At 43.4% G+C, this 17,890-nt stretch overlaps 5 protein-coding genes across 6 annotated transcripts in view; 3 read left to right on the top strand and 2 right to left on the bottom strand.

The window, feature by feature from the left end:
- The window catches only part of LOC108575876 (tRNA-dihydrouridine(16/17) synthase [NAD(P)(+)]-like), a 6,361-nt gene extending 3,379 nt beyond the window's left edge, over positions 1–2,982 (top strand). For both annotated transcript variants that reach the window (XM_017938793.1, XM_017938792.1), the window contains exons 2-9: positions 684–956; positions 1,021–1,180; positions 1,301–1,496; positions 1,604–1,852; positions 1,986–2,131; positions 2,299–2,396; positions 2,526–2,684; positions 2,774–2,982. In XM_017938793.1, the coding sequence (XP_017794282.1) occupies positions 684–956; positions 1,021–1,180; positions 1,301–1,496; positions 1,604–1,852; positions 1,986–2,131; positions 2,299–2,396; positions 2,526–2,684; positions 2,774–2,932 (1,440 nt within the window). In that variant the 3' untranslated portion in view covers positions 2,933–2,982. The remainder of the gene's footprint in view (positions 1–683; positions 957–1,020; positions 1,181–1,300; positions 1,497–1,603; positions 1,853–1,985; positions 2,132–2,298; positions 2,397–2,525; positions 2,685–2,773) is intronic.
- Positions 2,983–3,317: 335 nt separating this feature from the next.
- LOC108575877 (protoheme IX farnesyltransferase, mitochondrial) lies at positions 3,318–5,301 on the bottom strand. The gene is made up of 6 exons (XM_017938794.1): positions 4,994–5,301; positions 4,632–4,908; positions 4,354–4,549; positions 4,105–4,280; positions 3,696–4,013; positions 3,318–3,598 (listed from the first exon to the last, which is right to left on the bottom strand). The coding sequence occupies exons 1-6, from the start codon at positions 5,066–5,068 to the stop codon at positions 3,393–3,395; spliced, it is 1,248 nt and encodes a 415-aa protein (XP_017794283.1). The 5' UTR covers positions 5,069–5,301; the 3' UTR covers positions 3,318–3,392.
- A 731-nt stretch (positions 5,302–6,032) lies between these two features.
- On the top strand, positions 6,033–9,014 carry LOC108575879 (ubiquinone biosynthesis protein COQ4 homolog, mitochondrial). The gene is made up of 4 exons (XM_017938796.1): positions 6,033–6,434; positions 8,032–8,375; positions 8,484–8,707; positions 8,794–9,014. The coding sequence occupies exons 1-4, from the start codon at positions 6,416–6,418 to the stop codon at positions 8,957–8,959; spliced, it is 753 nt and encodes a 250-aa protein (XP_017794285.1). The 5' UTR covers positions 6,033–6,415; the 3' UTR covers positions 8,960–9,014.
- LOC108575878 (UDP-sugar transporter UST74c) lies at positions 6,505–7,544 on the top strand. The gene has a single exon (XM_017938795.1). The coding sequence runs from the start codon at positions 6,505–6,507 to the stop codon at positions 7,483–7,485; it is 981 nt and encodes a 326-aa protein (XP_017794284.1). The 3' UTR covers positions 7,486–7,544.
- A 695-nt stretch (positions 9,015–9,709) lies between the features above and the next one.
- LOC108575763 (epithelial discoidin domain-containing receptor 1-like) overlaps positions 9,710–17,890 on the bottom strand; it is a 10,036-nt gene continuing 1,855 nt past the window's right edge. Inside the window, 19 exon segments of the mRNA XM_017938656.1 lie at positions 9,710–10,539; positions 10,601–10,742; positions 10,809–11,138; positions 11,227–11,336; positions 11,424–11,591; positions 11,682–11,824; positions 11,905–12,452; positions 12,516–12,739; positions 12,820–12,958; positions 13,094–13,280; positions 13,357–13,504; positions 13,680–13,905; positions 13,997–14,102; positions 14,178–14,309; positions 15,998–16,244; positions 16,328–16,516; positions 16,755–17,011; positions 17,105–17,376; positions 17,487–17,737. Coding sequence (XP_017794145.1) covers positions 10,207–10,539; positions 10,601–10,742; positions 10,809–11,138; positions 11,227–11,336; positions 11,424–11,591; positions 11,682–11,824; positions 11,905–12,452; positions 12,516–12,739; positions 12,820–12,958; positions 13,094–13,280; positions 13,357–13,504; positions 13,680–13,905; positions 13,997–14,102; positions 14,178–14,309; positions 15,998–16,244; positions 16,328–16,516; positions 16,755–17,011; positions 17,105–17,376; positions 17,487–17,737 — 4,152 coding nt within the window. The 3' untranslated portion in view covers positions 9,710–10,206.

Here is a 17,890-nt window from a genome sequence, read left to right as displayed (position 1 = left end):
GACGAAAAGGAGGAAAAATCGACAACGATCCGTTGACGCGAACTCAGTGCACTCGTTTAACTGTGACAAAAGAATGATTGGCACCGACTCCGGTCGTACACCGACAAACACCGTCCCTCTCGAACCGTTTCCAATTACCGCACCCCAACGGCCACCACCTTCGAAACTTCCTCCGTTGGATCGATCGTTAACCTCGCACTCGGCCGATTTCTATTGCGATCGAGCGCAGAAATCCTCGATCGGATCATCTGCAAACAGAAGACACGGCACGCGTCGTTTCTCCTTCCGAAAGAGACCAACCACCAAAATCAAGTCGCACATTGCGCAATCGGCCAAACTCTCTCCTATATTGGAATCGGAATTCTCCAAACCTGCTACGCCACGATCACCCGATTCTTCTCTTTCCCCTTGTTCCGCCTCTTCTATCCGTTCCATTCGTTCGCCCTCTTTTACGCCGCGTCCTCTTTCCTCTCCGCAAATCGATCGATTCCTCTCGTCTTCACCGAATATCTGAGATTCGTTGACTAATCGATCGACTAACACTCCATACCTCTTAACACCATGTAAGTTGCCTTGATTACAGCAGATCGAGAGAGAAAATTTGTGGTGCTTGATGGAACGATACTGTGTAATGGAAATTTTTGCTACTCGCGTTTAAAGTGAGGGATGCGTTCTCTTCGTAGATGTCATCGATTTCAGCGAAACCGTCGTTCAGCGAAGTTACTGATTGCGCTACACGAGAGAGCAACATTTGGGAAAGCCTGTTAAGCTCACCACGCTACGTAATCGCACCGATGGTCGATGCAAGCGAGTTAGCCTGGAGGTTATTGAGTCGCCGACACGGAGCGCAGCTTTGTTACACGCCGATGCTTCATTCTTCGGTGTTCTGCAGGGATCCGAAATATCGGCGAGAAGCCCTTGTTAGTACTGCCGAAGATCGGCCGTTGATCGTACAGGTAATACAACTGCCTATGTAGGCAGGGTGATACTTGTTTATTTAAGAGTAATCGTTCGTTGCAGTTTTGCGGCAACGATCCAAACACGCTACTGGAGGCGGCACTCTTGGCAGAGCCGTATTGCGACGCGATAGATATAAACATCGGTTGCCCCCAAGCGATCGCGAAACGTGGTCGATACGGTGCTTTCCTTCAAGATGACTGGGATTTGCTTCGACGAATCGGTTCGTAAGATAAACTGCATATTCGATACTTTTTCTCGCTTCGATTCATTCTCTTTTCTCTCTTTCTCTCCCCCCTCCTTTCTCTTCGCTCCTCCTCTCTTTCTTCACAAAATATTACAGTAAGTACCTTGAGCAAGGGTCTTCGTGTGCCTGTTACTTGCAAGCTACGCGTATTCGCGGAGATCGAGAAAACTGTAGAGTACGCTCGAATGCTCGAGACCGCTGGAGCACGGTTACTCACCGTGCATGGACGAACCCGGGAACAGAAGGGCCCGTTGACCGGTGTGGCATCTTGGGATCATATCAAAGCCGTTAGGTATAATCGACGAACGTGTTCTACCGTAAAACTCAAATGTATTTCCTCCTTCTTCTTCTCCTCCTCCACCGTTGTTCCTTCTACCCCTTTCTCTCCATACGGTTTAGACAGGCCGTCGCGATTCCAGTATTTGCCAACGGCAACATACAGTGTTTGCAAGACGTTGAAAGGTGCATAGAAGAAACCGGTGTTCACGGTGTAATGTCTGCGGAAGGAAATCTGTATAATCCGTATATATTCGAGGCCCAGTATCCACCTTGTTGGGAACCAGCGTTAGAATATTTAGATTTGGTTGAACGTTATCCCGCACCGGCCTCTTACATCCGTGGCCACCTCTTTAAATTGTTTCAACATACGTACGTATCAGCTTTGTCAACGTACGATTATCCACTTTTCTCTTGCATGCAAATGCTATCTTACTTAAATTACAATTACAATTACAATTACAAATCGACTTATGTATTCAGCGTTCTTTTAACTAGAGAGTAGACTTTGTTTAGCAGAAAATAAAGAAGAGAGGGAAAACTTGGCCAGAAACTCTACCATGGAATCTTTCAAAAGTGTCGTATACGCTCTCAGGAATCGATACATACCATATCACGAAGGACGTTTAACATGGCATCAAGGGACATCTGGTTTGTTCACTCTGCCATTTTACTCGTAAATACAATAAATCCTCTTATACTTATCCATACACACGCAGCAGACACACCGCTAACTTTCTCTTTCTTCTTCGAAAATCTCCTCCCTACAACCTATAACCCGTTATATCTGTATATATCCCGTGTTTTCATATTTACAGATTATAACTTAAAATTACCACCATGGCTGTGTCAGCCGTATGTACGTCACCCTCCGGAAGAGCATGTGCAAAGGCTAGAAATGGACAAAATCGAAACGGTTAGTTTATCGGAAATCTATTTCATATCACACCGTGCAAACACCTTTAGCTTATTCTTCTTTTATGAAATTCTTACTTTTTATTTATTCCCGCCCCTCCCTCTTGCCCTTCCCTCCCTCCCTCCATAGCAAAATGAAACGGTAAAAAGGAAATTCAGAGATGAAGAAGGAAACGAAATATCACGGAAACGCTTGAAGAAGCTTAGACGGATAGCGCGTCGTCCAAACAGACCAGCCGCCCTCGTCAAACGAGGATCCGATTTGTGTCGCGATTGTCCAAATCCAGTGGTTTGTTTCAGAACTTTATTTCTCCTCGTTCCATCTTATCCCCTCTCACTGACTAACTTGTTAACTTCATCGCCGCATTTCCTTCCCAGGGTCTCAAATGTGTTCACAAGTTATGCCGACAATGCTGCAGAAATAAGTGTTTCACGGAAAACCTAGATTGCATCGGACACAGAAATTTAACTAAAACTAGAAGACAAATGGCGATAGAATTTGCTGCGAAACGAAAAACTATCCAAGATACGATATGATCCAAATGTTCGATATTCTAAATTATAAATAAAAGTTAAATAAATATATACGTATACATGTGCACGTGAACATGTTCTGTGTACGTTATTTCCTCTATTGTGTGATCGATTAACCTTTCCTTCCCTTTCGTTTCGGGTGACTAAAATTAATAAGTATATCTTCAAATTGAGCGATCGTAATCCTATACGCCATGTCCGGCTTTCAACTTTTCACTATCGAATGCTACATAAAACGACAACGATATAAAATATACAAGTTATTTGTAAACAATTGCTTTGTAATCATTTACGAATATAATGGTCGCAGCTAATAATTAGTACTATTAACAACTTATGCTACAAAACAGTTTGTCAAGTTTCACACGGACTCATCTTTCTGTACAACGTATTACACCTCTTGAACGATTTCGCGAATTGAATATCAAGGTTATTTTCAAAACTGTCGTTCACGCTGAACGGTTCAAAATTGTACCGATGGGATCACTTTCGTTAGAATGGCGTAAATATTGCTTCCCTTTCCTTCCTCGTGTATCGTATCCTCTTGCTTCTTGTGCCATTCTTTCTTATTTACAAGCATAAGAACCATGAGAACAGGTAGATGTATCAATGAAAATCGAAAGAGTTTGCGCGAACTTTTACTATCTGAGTGTTTATGAAACTGCCAGGCTAGAAAAACAAAATTCCGTTCGATAATTCTTACGACCAAGAGGATCCTACTTTTACCATCCTCAACTATAACGTTCCATGTATATCTTTAACATACCGAGATAAAGAAAATATGCGTTAAGTGGTGTTGACATCATGGCAAACCACCAATTTGTTATGTTCAAAATAGGTGCCAAATAGCACAGGCCCATTAACACAACAGTATAACGTAACGCTGTTTTGCGACAAAGTTTTGGATTTGTAACTGCCATCATTCTATAACCAGCACGCGAATAATCCGGTCTCAAATTCCACGATAGAGCGTTGAAATGAGGAAACTGCCATGCGTACAATAAGCCAGACATTATCCAGGCATCTGGGGACATTACATCGCCGACGCAAGAGGTCCAGCCCATTAACGGTGGTATCGCTCCAACTGAATAAAAGCTGGTATGTCATATCTTCTCCCGCGTAGAATTGCCAATAATACTAAAATGTAATAATAGAGGAGATCACGATATACTCACCTATAGAGCCTATCCAAGTGTTTAATATACTGATACGTTTCATGGGAGTATAAATAAGAGTGTAAAGAATCAGATTGGTTGCTCCCAAAGCAGCTGTTAATCCGTTAACTTCGCTGTACAGCAGTAATAATCCACTGAAGCCAGACACTGTTGCAAAAATTGCAGCATGCCCAGGCCTAATGGAAGTATTTTATTACAGTTACCATGCTGACGTTAGCTTTCCCACAATTGCAACTGTATTGTACGTACGTTAAATGACCTCTAACCAACACCCTGTTTTTTGTTCTTGACATCTGCGCGTCAAAGGGAACTTCGAAAAATTGATTAACAGTATTTGCTGTAGCAGAAACTAGTCCAGTGCCTATGGAACATGCCGCAAATGTGAAAAGGTCGAAAGGTCCAGGAGCTAACACGTACCCAGCCATGGTTGTTACAACTACCAAAGCTAAAAGTGATAGTACTATTATCGATTCGTTACACACGTACGTCAAGTATGAAAGTAGCAAAAAGATGTCAGTTTCTCTTACATGTTAGTCTTATCTTGGATAACATGAAGCAATGTTTTCCAAGATTGCCAGAATCTAGTTTCATGCATTGCCATTCCTCCTCATTATTCCCGTACAAATCTTTCTGCACGATTACATTATTCGCTGCGCCTACACGCTGAGCTGTCCTCCAATGATCAGCGGATGTAACAACATTTGGTGATATCGTCCGACTTTTAAAACATTTCGCATCCGGCAAACGTAGATCCTTTTGCGCAGAGGAGAATTTTTTCACGTTCGATGTGGCCTCGGTAGAGTACTACAACAGAATTGTCGCCGTACAATTAACCAAAGTTTCGAAAGCTTGTAACTTATTCGGATTTATCGACAGTTATTAGATATACCATAGCAATGGAGAATTTCAACGGTGACAGACATATGTTTCGGCAGGTCCTTATCGAGTAAAAAATAAATAACATGGTAAAACACAAGTCCTATAATGATTAACGTTTCCTTTTTCTCATTCTGAAAGTAATGTAAAAACCTGTCCGTTCGTCCTCGATTATAATTTCATTATATCAATAACGAAAAAGACAATTCGAATCCGTATCGTAATTACTTCTAAACGAAGTACACAACTTGCATCATAGCATATTTTCGTTATTACAATTTTTGTTCCGCGTTATGTAATACAATTTTGGACAGACGCACATTGCGCCGAAACTTCAAATAATTTCACTAGACTATCAAACCCTATACTCGCATAAGTGTTATTGAGTCGAAACTCTCACTGTCAAAACCGAAGATAGACACGGAAATCCTAAACGCATCGACATGTGATCAAAGTTTAGACAAGTAAAATCGCAAGGTGGCGTTTCACGGATTCGTTATTCTTCAAAAGGGAGTTTCATTTCTTGCGTGAAAAGGCGTTCGTGATCGTGTAATTAATATAATAAACGATATATCAATGATCGATTAAACGTATATAAATATAGATTTATTTTAATTACAGAATTAATCATTAGTTAAACCAATACCTATTATTTTAGGCTGAATTTTCTCCTCTGCATACTCTAAATACTTGTGTTTAGTGAAAGAACAGTAGTTGACAGTAGTGTGAAAATTAAGAGACGGTTCAGAGTTCTGTTCAAATGTAAATAATAAACAATGTAAATTTGCTGAAATACATGGACCGGTGAGAGTGAAACCTTTTTAATTCGCTTTAATAACATTTCATTCATAGGGTTAATCTTCGTTTGGAAACAATGTCATCGTTAGAAGGAGGGGAGAGAGAGCGAGAGAGCGTGAGTGAATCAGTGGCAGGGGGAGGGGGGAGAGAGAGAGAGAGAGAGAGAGAGAGAGAGAGAGAGAGAGAGAGAGAGAGAAACGCAACCAGATTCTAACCTTCGATCAAGTGAATCATATGTGACGGGTAATCTGATGTAAAACGCGCAGCTTAGAATAGTATAGTTGCGTTCGTGGGAAACAAACATAATGGGTTAAAAAAGGAGAATAGAAGAAAGAAAAGAGAAAGAGGCGGTGGTGGAGGAGGAGGCGGAAGAAGAGGAAGTGGTAGAGGTGAAGGAAGTAGATGAAAAGAAACGCGTGTGCCAGCGGTGAGGAACACTAGAAGGGAAAGGAGATGAAGAAAGCACGTAAATAAGCACTCAAGAGTACGTTGACACGTTCTGCAGAACAAAATACAATAAGATTGATTCGTGATTTCGATCAGTACTACGTATAAGTCCGATTTAGTGTGCGATCGAAGATTGTCGTTGGCGATCATCTGTACGAAACGGAACGAAAGACCGAAGAGGGGAAGAAGAATGATAAGGTTATACCAGTGTATGTTTCACCAGAGCTGACAGAAATAAATCAAATAGCGACAAAATAAGAGAGGACTAGATCGATCGGTATGCTGTGGAATCATCAAAATGTGATGTTCGCGCGGATCGGTTCGGCTGTGTTTTACGGGTTATCTTCGTTCATGATCACGGTTGTAAATAAGACGGTGTTGACGTCGTTTGAATTTCCGTCGTTTCAAATGCTTGGCATAGGACAGATGTTAGCTACCATCGTGTTACTTTTCACTGCAAAAAAGTTGCGTTACGTAGAATTTTCTAACCTGGAAACGGCAACGTGTGTGAAGATATGGCCATTACCGATCATTTACATCGGTAACATGATCTTTGGATTAGGTGGTACGAAACAGCTCAGCCTTCCGATGTTCACCGCCCTTAGGCGATTTAGTATCCTTATGACGATGATCGCCGAATATTATATTCTCGGAGCAAAGGCGCGCATCCCCATTCAGCTGAGCGTTTACACGATGATTCTTGGGGCAGTGGTGGCGGCATTAAACGATCTTGCTTTCAATTTGGAGGGCTATCTGTTTATCCTGTTAAACGATTTGTTCACGGCCGCCAACGGTGTATACATGAAGAAGAAGCTGGACTCGAAGGAACTAGGAAAATACGGACTGATGTATTATAATTCGTTATTTATGATTGTCCCAGCGATCGCTGTCTCCTGCTGGATGGGAGACGCGCTTCCCGTCCTCGAGTTTCCACATTGGAACAATGTCTTCTTTCTTGTACAGTTTGGGCTTTCGTGCGTAATGGGCTTTGTGCTGCACTATAGCATGATTCTTTGTACACTTAACAATTCTGCGTTGACCACAACCATAATTGGATGTCTGAAAAACATATGCGTCACGTATCTTGGAATGATCATCGGTGGTGATTACATCTTTACGTGGCTGAATTTCATAGGACTGAATTTAAGCGTAGTTGGCAGTTTGGTTTACACCTGGCTGACTTTTCGAAGGAGGGAATCGACCGAACCAAAGTATTCTCCGCTTTCCGACGTCCAAACGATCAAAGAGCAAGCTGTATAAACAAGCTGTGTATATACTCGTTCAACACTCGTACCACCACGCGTTCATTGCCTTACCGCCACGCACTCTTCTCTCTCTCTCTCGCTCTCCTCTCTCTCTCTCTCTCTCTCTCTCTCTCTCTCTCTCTCTCTCTCTCTCTCCCCTCCCTCCCCATCCCCCCTTTCTCAGCATCCCTCTTCTCCTTTTTTTCTGTCTATCGTTTGTCCGTATCCTCTCGGTTGCTAAAGCGGTTGCGGGATGGGAATGGGGAAATGACGCGTAGCAAAGTGTGTAATAGTCATAATTATAATATACCGTACCAAAGCGAAAACATCGTTACCGGATAGGATTAACCAACCAACCGGGTGTATCGACTGTTGCGTGGGCATATAGCGGTAAACGCAACGCAACGCGTTCGCGATCTAAAGTACGACTTGTACATAGATTTTTGATAGGTATGCTATGTCGAGCAGTAACGCATGTGCACATAAGTATTTTAGTGAAAAATAAATTGTGAATTTGTGGAGAAAAGAAACGGATGGATCATGTGTCATTGTCCTCGGTCAGTTGTTTCAGGATGGCCGATTCGGCGGAAGTTTTGCTCGTTCACGGAGGATTACGCGAAGCATCGCGTATCCCTGTCTTGGATGCAGCGTGCGGTGTTGACGGGTGGCGCGGCCGCGATATCGTTGGCCAATCCGTTTCGCGGTGACATGATCGCATGCCTGGGGGAAACGACCGGCGCCTCGGCCCTTTCTCATTGTCTACGGGAAATGATGGCAACCGCCGAGGGACGTCGTATCCTTGCCGAAAAGCCACGCATATCCTCCTCGACGATCGATTTGTCCGCGTTGAAAGGTTTACCGGAGGGAACCGTAGGCAGGATTTATCGCGATTTCTTGGACGTGAACGTAAGCTAAGCGGTGTACATAGATATATCGTTGGCCCGTTTGGCGAGCGAGTGTTTGGTGGAGCGAGAGGTGTCCAACAACGAAGCATATTCTCCTCATCTGTTGCAGAACGTCTCGCCTGATTCTAGAACACCGGTCAGATTCGTCCAAGATGCCGAATTAGCGTACGTAATGCAACGATACCGAGAAACGCACGATATCTTTCATGCCATACTGCTAATGCCGACAACCATGCTCGGAGAAGTGTCCGTCAAGTGGATAGAAGCATTGCAATTACGTTTGCCAATGTGCTTGAGCGGAGCGATATTCGGAGCGTATCGTTTGCGACTAAGGTAAAGGGAAGGAACGCACGCATTACTGCGTCTCACTCGATTACCCAGCCAACCACCAACAGTCCGATTTCTCTTTCGCGTTACAGGCAAAGGAAATTATATCTCGAACATCATCTCCCATGGGCTATTAACACGGGAATTCGGGCAAAATTTCTCTTGGGAGTTTACTTCGAGGAACGTTGGGAACAGCCTATCGCTGATTTTCATCGAGAGATGAACATCGTTCCTTTGGTGCCGATCAAAATTCCGTAACAGTAAACCACAACAACACAGCTTAGTTTTTTACATAGTTTATAACAATTTTTATTCACCGTAACACGTTGGAAATATGAAGAATATAATTTTTAATGAGATACGTATGATTTGTATTACAAATTTCGATCGACTAATCGTAATCGTAGATTTGATTTGAAAAAAATGTTACGTAGAAACGTATAGGCGCGTTGCAAACCTTACAAGTTGACGAGCATTCCTACTGGAATGTCGTGCTAGTACTATACACGTATAGTAGAGCTCTTCGTATAATATCGTATAATATTCGGCAAATGATAGCAAATCGATCGACGATTATCTCTCGAATATACGAAACAACATTCGCAAAATTGATTGTCCCATTTAGTTTTGTAGTAACGCGCGCAAATTTTCTCTCTCACTCTCGCTCTCGTTCTCTTTCACAGAATAATAGAAGGTTCGTTTTCGTGTATTCCCGCATTCATTCGCATTCGCTCCTTTAAAAATTTACGCGTCTTGTCGCGCACGTTTTTCAAAATCTGTATATCTTACTTATGTACGTTACTTATGCAACATCGCGTATTCACACACAGAGCGAGCATTATCGTACACAATATCAAACGTTAAAAAATGTTCCAAGTTTTGGACATCTGAATCGACGCAATCGCGATGTCTACTTGTTTCTGAAGCTTTCGAAACTAAAGTAAAAATCGCGATTACTACGACGAATCGTCGACGTTTACGTCTATCATATCCAATTTTCGATGGCCGAAGAAGAGACAAGCATACAATCTTTTCTGTTAAAGTACTGACTTTTGTATTTTTCAATCACGAAAAACATGCATTCGATGATGGGTGTGTGTGTGTGTGTGTTCGCGCGCGCGCGTGTGTGTGTGTGTGTGTGCGCGCGCGCGCGTACTCTATGTACATGCTTCTATATGCGGAAAAATCGATTCGAATATAAACCTAATTGAGCATTACAAGTTAATGGGCCAGAGCATCCTGAAAAAGTTGAAAAGGACAGAGAGAAACAGTTGAAACGTAGAAGAGGGAAGAATTTGTACGAGCGGCGGCGGCGGCAAAAGAAGACAAACGATCAGAATTGTTGAACAGAATGGATGAAAGCAATACAAGAGAAGTAGAAAACGTAAAAGATAAATGTAAGGGTAATCGGTGTATAAGTGGTTGAAATTTCCATACAGGATGCTTCTTAGCTGATTGTAATCGGTTTGGTCCGTGCTATTCGAGCACGAGTATCTCGAACATACTCAATGGAGCGTTAATCTCTCGAGGAAGAGGTGTATTTGTTCGAAGGTTGGTCTGTCCTCGATCCGTTTGCTCCAACATTTGTTCATTATGCGATAGAGGTCGTCTGGACAACGATCGGGCTGCAAAAGAATTCGAGGCTGATTTGTTTGGTCGTTGGTATCGTCCCAGCCACTAGTACCGACGTCGTAACTTTCGCTTTGGTACCAACGGCCGCAATTCTCCAGAACCTGTGTCACCGTTAAATCCGGGTAAGGTGTCTCTTTGCAGTCAAGGAGAATTTCCCAAACTGTCACGGCGAACGACCATATGTCGGCTCGACAACTACGTTTACCCTGAGAGAGAAGAAAGTTAAATATGCGTTAAAAGTGGTTTCGAGTGGTAGAAAATGCTCACCAATAAAACTGCTTCCCATGCCATCCAACGAAGAGGAATCTTCACGTTATATCCGTCGATGAAGTAGTGGTGATCGTATTTGGCACAGTAGATGGCGTGGTCCGACACCTTTATCGTTAGATTGTGAGTAACGATGCAATTCCTAAAACATCACGTCGCACGCGCGTCAAAACGATTCAACTTTTTCTTTCTCTTACAACTTGGTTACCTGGCTGCTAAATCACAGTGCGCAATATTCAAGGATTCCAGATACTTCATACCGGATGCAATTTGCACGAGGAAATTGAAATGGCTGAAAAATTGAAAAGACGTAGAGTAAGAAAAGAGAGAGAGAGAAAGAGAAAGAGAGAGATGATCTCTCGTTTACCCGATCACGTTGTCAGGGTTTTCCCGAGCCACAAAGAAACTAGGAAGATCCCCATATTGACCGTACTCGAACACAGCTCCGAAAGGTTCTTCTTCCACCAAGGCGATCATCTTTGCCACGTTTGAATGCCGAAGCATCGCCAAAACGTGCATATCCTTCGTAAAGTCCAACCTGTTGTACAATGAAAAACGCGAAATTAGCCATACGACGATCGAAATGACAAAATACCAGTGTACGAAGGAGAAGGAAAGAAACGTACCTCAAAGCGTCTACAACTCCTCGCCAAAGCGATCTAACGATTACGGTTTGCCGGTTTTGGATCGTTCCCATTTCCGGATTCGTGATTCCCTTTGCTTCGCATAAATGTACCTATACACGTGTGTTCGATTTCATTTCATCCGATTTAGAGTTTTTGTCTAATTGTGAAGTGTGAATAGACGAGAGATTTATTCTTACCAAGCCGAAATTTCCTTCCCCAAGTTTATCCAAAATCCTCAATCTGTGCCTGGAAATGCGCTGAACGTTACACGAGTCGATCGTACGCGGTAAACGTACAGCTTTATCGCGAATATAGAGAGGCGTGAACGAACTGGAAGTTTCGGACGGCAACTCGTGTTTCTTTATCTAGAAGCGTAACAAAATTTTTCAGACTCGGTGCACGTTTTTAACGTACATATACTATGTAAGTACGTGTTACGATCGGTCGTATCCTACCGTTAAAATATCCGTTGCCGCGTAATATCCTTCATGGACTCTTTGATTCGGCTTTGCCGGCTGAAAACGATGCGGCTTCTTCGACATCGAATAGGTGGTAGCGTTAAACTTGTTCGATGCGAAGCTCGAGTTGCATTTAAAATCTGGAAGAGAGCTGCGTGTCGTTAAGATGAACCGAAACGAAAAGAATAAAACGTGGCGAACGGTGTGAAAGAGAATTCACCGGAATAGGATTCGGTCACACGAGCGGATGTGTTCGATTCTGCAAGGGTGAGATTGTCTTCGGAGAATAGCTTGTACGTTCTCTCATACAAAGTGGTGGTGGTGGTGGTGGACGAACGACGAGGAGGAGCGAATAAGATGGGTTGAGTTTGCGGCGCCTCGGCGTTCTCGGCGTTACAGGCGGGCTTGCGAATTAAGGATAATCCGGTTACGATCGAGTTAGACAGTTTCGCGTCCTTTGGAGCGGACGAATCACAGAGAAGAGCCGTGTGCTTTTGCAACAGAGCGACTTTGTTGCGGCCTCTTTGCTTGATCAGAAGGGCTGTGCAAGTGAAGAAGAGGAGAGTAACGGTCAAGAGACCGCTGACAAGACCTATGTACGTTTGAGAAGTGCCAACGGGGAAGGCGTCTGGCGTCGAAGCCTCTTCTTCAATTTCGTACATTTCCGTTTCGTTCAACAAGCCCAATATCGTACCGAGAGAGTTGCTTGACTTTGCTCGCGGCTCGCTCTGATTCTGGTCAGAAGCTCGGGACGAGGAGTCGCTCGAACTAGCTGCAACTGTGTCCAGGTAACGTTAGAACGTGATCGATCATTTTTCTAGAAATTCTTACCTACCCGTGTGGAAGGTGACTTCGCTAAGAAGCAGCCATTTCGCGGTAAGGCTTAGTTCCATTTTCACAAATCGTCCAACTCTAGACCGCAAAGGGATCGACAGAGAAGCGGTGTCGGCGGTCTGTGCAGGGTGATCGGTATCGAGCGACGCCTCCAATTCCTCTGGTTCCGATTGATAAGTTTCACCGTCGACGGAAAGCCAAACGCGCAACATCGAGAACGTCTGAAACGACGATGAACAACGTCCAATACGTGTACGTGTATTCTGACGCGCGTAAGAAAAGTGACGGCGTATAGACGAACCTCGACTTCTAGTTCCGGTATACGAGCCACGTGAAGCGAACAATTGTCGAATTCTCGTAGCTGTTGAAAGTGAAAAATAATCCGTACGGTAGACCGGTTCGACCAACCTACCCAGTTGTTGGTACCGGCATTCGTCGAGCTCGTCGTCGTTGAACTCATCGTCGTTGTCATCGGTGGTGGTGGTGCCGTCGTTGTCGTCGTCATCGTGGTAGTCGTAGTCGTAGTTGTAGTCGTGGTCGTGGTCGTGGTCGCCGTCGCCGTCGTTGTCGTCCACGTCGTGATCGGGTTCGGAAAGGAGAGAATTTCGGAAATTTCGGCCAATATTCCGTCCGTCAGTTGACCGAGACCGTCGATAAGAAGCGAATCGTCGACTTCGATACCGTCGTACGAGGAATCCCGGAGATCGGATCCCGCGGGGCCGATGCTCGATCCCTTGGGTGCGCTGTAACTCGTCAAATATTCTAGGAGGAAACACAATTATACAATAGATAGCTACTACTGGAATTTCTCTCCATCGAAAAATATGTATTCACTTACGGTGCCAGACGCATCCATAAATTTCGACTCGCATGCACACCGTCCGAGGATGTTGACTGTAAGGTACGAATCGCACTTTACTCGCGACGAACGGTAAATCCAGCTTCTGCTTTTCCACCAAGTAGGTGTTGCTATTCCCGCGTAGCACCTGAAATTCCAACAAGATTGGATCACGACAATCTACCGATACGAACGTTCCGTTCTTTCACCGGAGGAAACGTTGCTCTCGACAAATAACTATTCCTATGCTTTTTTTACACGTTACGTATACGAGATTCGAAGCAACGTAGACGACTTCCGGTCGATTTATCTTGGACACGAACTCTGTCACCCTTCAAATTTTTATACTGATGCCACTGCATGTCGCGCCAATACTCTAGAAAGAATGCCTCCGCGTACTCTTGACCTTGACCATTGCCAAACCGTCCTTGAGTTTCGGTCCATGCGATTAGATGGTTTCTCGTCAGGTCAATTTCCAGATACTCCCGTATCGCGCTACTAATCTGAGCTTTTGGACACCAAGCGCCACCATTCTTCTCTTGTCGTATCCTGCAAACACGCTCCAAACAGAATCGTCCCGATTCTACTCTTACTCTACTCTTTGAAATTTTCTTTCTGAAATCACAATGTATACACGTACCTCGCGTTTTGAGGGCCCACCGATTTTGTCTCGTAACTGGAAGAAGCGGTGATCGCGTCATCCGGAATCTTTCCCTCCTCCATACCGAGCGGAAGTATACATTGCTCTGTAAACGTGCTTGCGTAAACACCTCGTCCACGCTACTTATTACATACTATTGTACATCCCTTGATTCGCTTACCGAAAACATTTCTGGTCGAATCCTGGTCGCGCGAACCCGAGCCACCACCCACAAGCACCACTCCCAACCAGACAACCGTTAACGTACACCGCATCTTGATATCCGCTCCTCGCACTGCACTCGATTCTTTTACAGGTCATTATAGGTCCTAGTCCTTTCCTATCATCCTTCGATCCTTGCAACTGTAAAATTCCACCACTCATTCTACAATACTTACCGTGAAATAGTACAAACTTTCTTCCTTCGAATGGAAACGAAGATACAGAAGATGAAGGGAAAATTAGAGGGAGAAGACTCGCGAAACGATATTGGTTTTCAAACGCGTATCGAACTGGATAATCCTGACTATGAAAGATTTACGAACATCTAGGATTCTCGAGGTCGCCTATCGGTCTACATACATAAACACATAATGTACGTGTACATATCCTTTCTACGATACTCTGACCGTTACAACATTTGACGGTAGTTGCACGTTAATTAGATTCACTTGGATGGAAAATGAAGACAAAGAGGGTTAGGGAATGCGCATGAGGTCGCGCACGGATAGGTATGCGTGCAACAAGTAAACCACGATCAATACGAGCCTGTGTAGAGAAAGGAAGAGCGCGCCTAACCATTCCGTCGCTCTCCACTATCTCTTCTATTCTAATTCGTCACAGCCACGTACACGCACCTACGCACCTACGCTCTTCTTTAAAATACTCATCCTATCCTATTCTCTTCTCTTCTCTTATTATCTTTTCATCATCAGATAGAACAAGTACCTAAGTACATATGTATTTCATAAACGCGACGATTCTTCGTGAGAAGAACGACAACTGGTCACACTCTCTCTTCTAATCGTTCTAAAAAGTTCTAATCGTTTTTGGTCCTGTGGTACGACAGTTTTGGGTCTAATTGGTCTAATCTTCACGTCCATGTGGAGAGAATGCGAATGGTTGTTTCATACATACCATAAATACATACGTGAACGAACGCTTTGCTTCTCGATATTTTTCTAACCGTTACCCTAAGCGCAACACCGCTAATATCAAATTGCGATAAAAAAGTAAGAAATCCTTACCTTTTAAGCTCGCGACCGCATCTGCCACTTTTCCCATGTACCACCGTGAAAACGTCAACTTTTCACAATTTCACCACATTTCTGAAGCAAATCGAGTAATTCAAGTACAACAAACTGTTGCAATTTCACAATTTTCCTTTTACGTTGTATATGCGCACGTACCTGAACGCACATACATTTGAACCTCCTCCTAATTAGGTAGAGGAGGAAAAGTGGAGAAAATCAGCGTTGCCTGCTGCACTGCCGTCTGTCAGAATAACGGCTTGTTGATCGCGGATTCTTATATTTCCGCAAACACGTTCGTTCGCGAGACGTGGTTCGATTTCAACTCCGCTTTGGTGCATAGCTTTAGTCCAGCATCCAGGATATCGGTCCGTGGTGAGCTTGCTCCAAGATAGTGAGCTTGCGTGAGGAAGAGTGGGGCGGAACGGGCTGTAGGGGAGTATTCTCTTTTCCTATCTCTCCTATCTTAACGTTCAACCTGTTTTACGATTCGATAGGTCCGGTGTTGAGAATTCCGGCGTATGCGTGCAACTATCTCTATTTACTCCTTTATATATTTATTTATTTATTTATTTATTTTTCCGTTTATTTACAAGTTACACCGGTTCATATACATTACGATAGTTGCCTATAGGAGTCTTATTTATACGAACACATCCTGATTTGTCGCAACGAGCACCGTTAAATAACCGTAGAAATGGTATCTCACCACCGATATTATACTCCAACGCTCCGATGTAGCCGCTTTATCATCCTTCCTTCCCAGGTTCAACTTCGTGAAAACGTTCGCGAGTAGCTTGATAGCCTGTTGCTACTACCAAGTCCCGAATAATTGGTAAGACTTGTTTTCGCGAGACGTGTACATTTCCCATCGTGTAAACAACCACTGATAAAGATCCATGCAAAACATTCCATCCGGGAACTTGCAATTCGCTAATTTGTCGAATCAATTTCAACTCGAGACACGGCTCGGTAGACTCCATCAGAGTTTTTACTATCTGTTAATTAGATAAAGTCGATCCATAATCCCACCTACACGATCCATAAGGATAAAGGAGAAAGAGTTTGAACGATCGCTAACCTTACATCTGAGATTGTAGCTGCTGATATCCTGACTGTCTTTAGAGTACGGCAGAAACGAAGAAACAGCGATATCTCGAGATAATTTTCCCGAATTAACCTCTAGTCCCATCAGAACGACAACCTTTGCTTTTCTAGATTTCGCAAAATTCCAAAGAGCTTTCAGACTATCTGGTAGGCGGACAAAATTCTGAAAATACGAAATGGTTCACGCACCCAACAACTATCGCTGGAGTCCTTTTAAGTAAGGCCACCTGAATATCTCTTCCAATTGTGACGATGCAAAAAAGCTCATTATTTCCTCAGTTTTCAACGTTATCGATTTTTTTTTATTTATTGCATCGTGTAGCTGATCGAAAAATACGTTCAGGCATGTATAACAACGTTATACGTACGTACGTATTTATGTACTTATGTATGCAGTTTACCTCCACCAATATGGGCAACCCGACGATCGGCACCCCGGCAGTTATTTTCAAATCTTTGATCAAAAGATCATCGGTGGTGAGTTTGCTGATATCAGACTTTGCTTCGATGATCTCGTGAAATAGTTCAGCGGTACGAGCCCCTTTGTCGGCAACTTGCGGGAATGCGATACTTTCGAGTTTCGAGACAATTTGGAAATCTTCGTTCTTAGCGCGACCGGCTTCGGCCGACAAGTTAAAAGTATCAACCAAGATTGGACCTGTTCAAAGTTTTTATCAACACGTGTACAAATATGTCCATACCTAAATACTATTCTAGCAATCTATCGACCACCGACAGCTTATCCACTTACCTAACAAAAGTCTCGATATCCGAGAATCCACCGCTTCCGGGTGCTTGTCGCAGAAATTTCGCGCCACTAACGTCGCGCAGCTGCCTACAATTTCCATATGCGTCTCTCTATCAGGCCAAAGCCAGCCTGGTTCTTGTGGCCTGTGATCGATTATTTTCACTACAGAGTCCAGTAGAAAAGCATCTTCGTCCGGAAGGGTGTGATGATCAACCAGTATTACTTCCACTTTCTTCTTTACATTCTTCGTTAAATCTTCCAAATCTATCTGATCCCTACGAACGCAATATGTAACTCTCTCAATACAGTCGTTGTAAGTACGTATGCGTTGAATATTTCCGATCCTCTCTCCATTCTTTGCCCCCTTTCCTTATTTTTAACTTACCGAAATGTCAACAAATTGGAAGTTATGTTGTGCTGCATTAAGTAGAATACAACTTCTGTTCTCAAGAAATATTCTCTTTTAGATATGTTCATCAATGGAATTACCACAAATTTCGGGCCTCCTTTTTTAAGCCCGTCTAAATGCTCCGAGAAAGCTTGAATTAAGGCCGATATGGCGGAATCTAAGTCACAGGTTTCATTACCCAAAACGATGCGGATTCTTTTGCTACCTTCTCCAATTGATAGTTTTAGCTAAAATAACACATAAAAGAATCATAAAGTTCAATATCTGAACTTTTTCTACGGTTACAGGCACGAGAGAACATTTGCGCTCTTCTACTCTATGATCGTGTGATCGTTTCGAGGATATCAGTTCTTATGAGAATTTTATTCTACGATCCCCCC

The sequence above is a fragment of the Habropoda laboriosa genome, unplaced genomic scaffold (genome assembly GCF_001263275.1).
Source record: "Habropoda laboriosa isolate 0110345459 unplaced genomic scaffold, ASM126327v1 scaffold243, whole genome shotgun sequence".
In the NCBI taxonomy this organism is placed as follows: domain Eukaryota; kingdom Metazoa; phylum Arthropoda; class Insecta; order Hymenoptera; family Apidae; genus Habropoda; species Habropoda laboriosa.
Note: the sequence above shows the minus strand (reverse complement) of the source record. Positions and strands in the feature narration are given on the sequence as shown.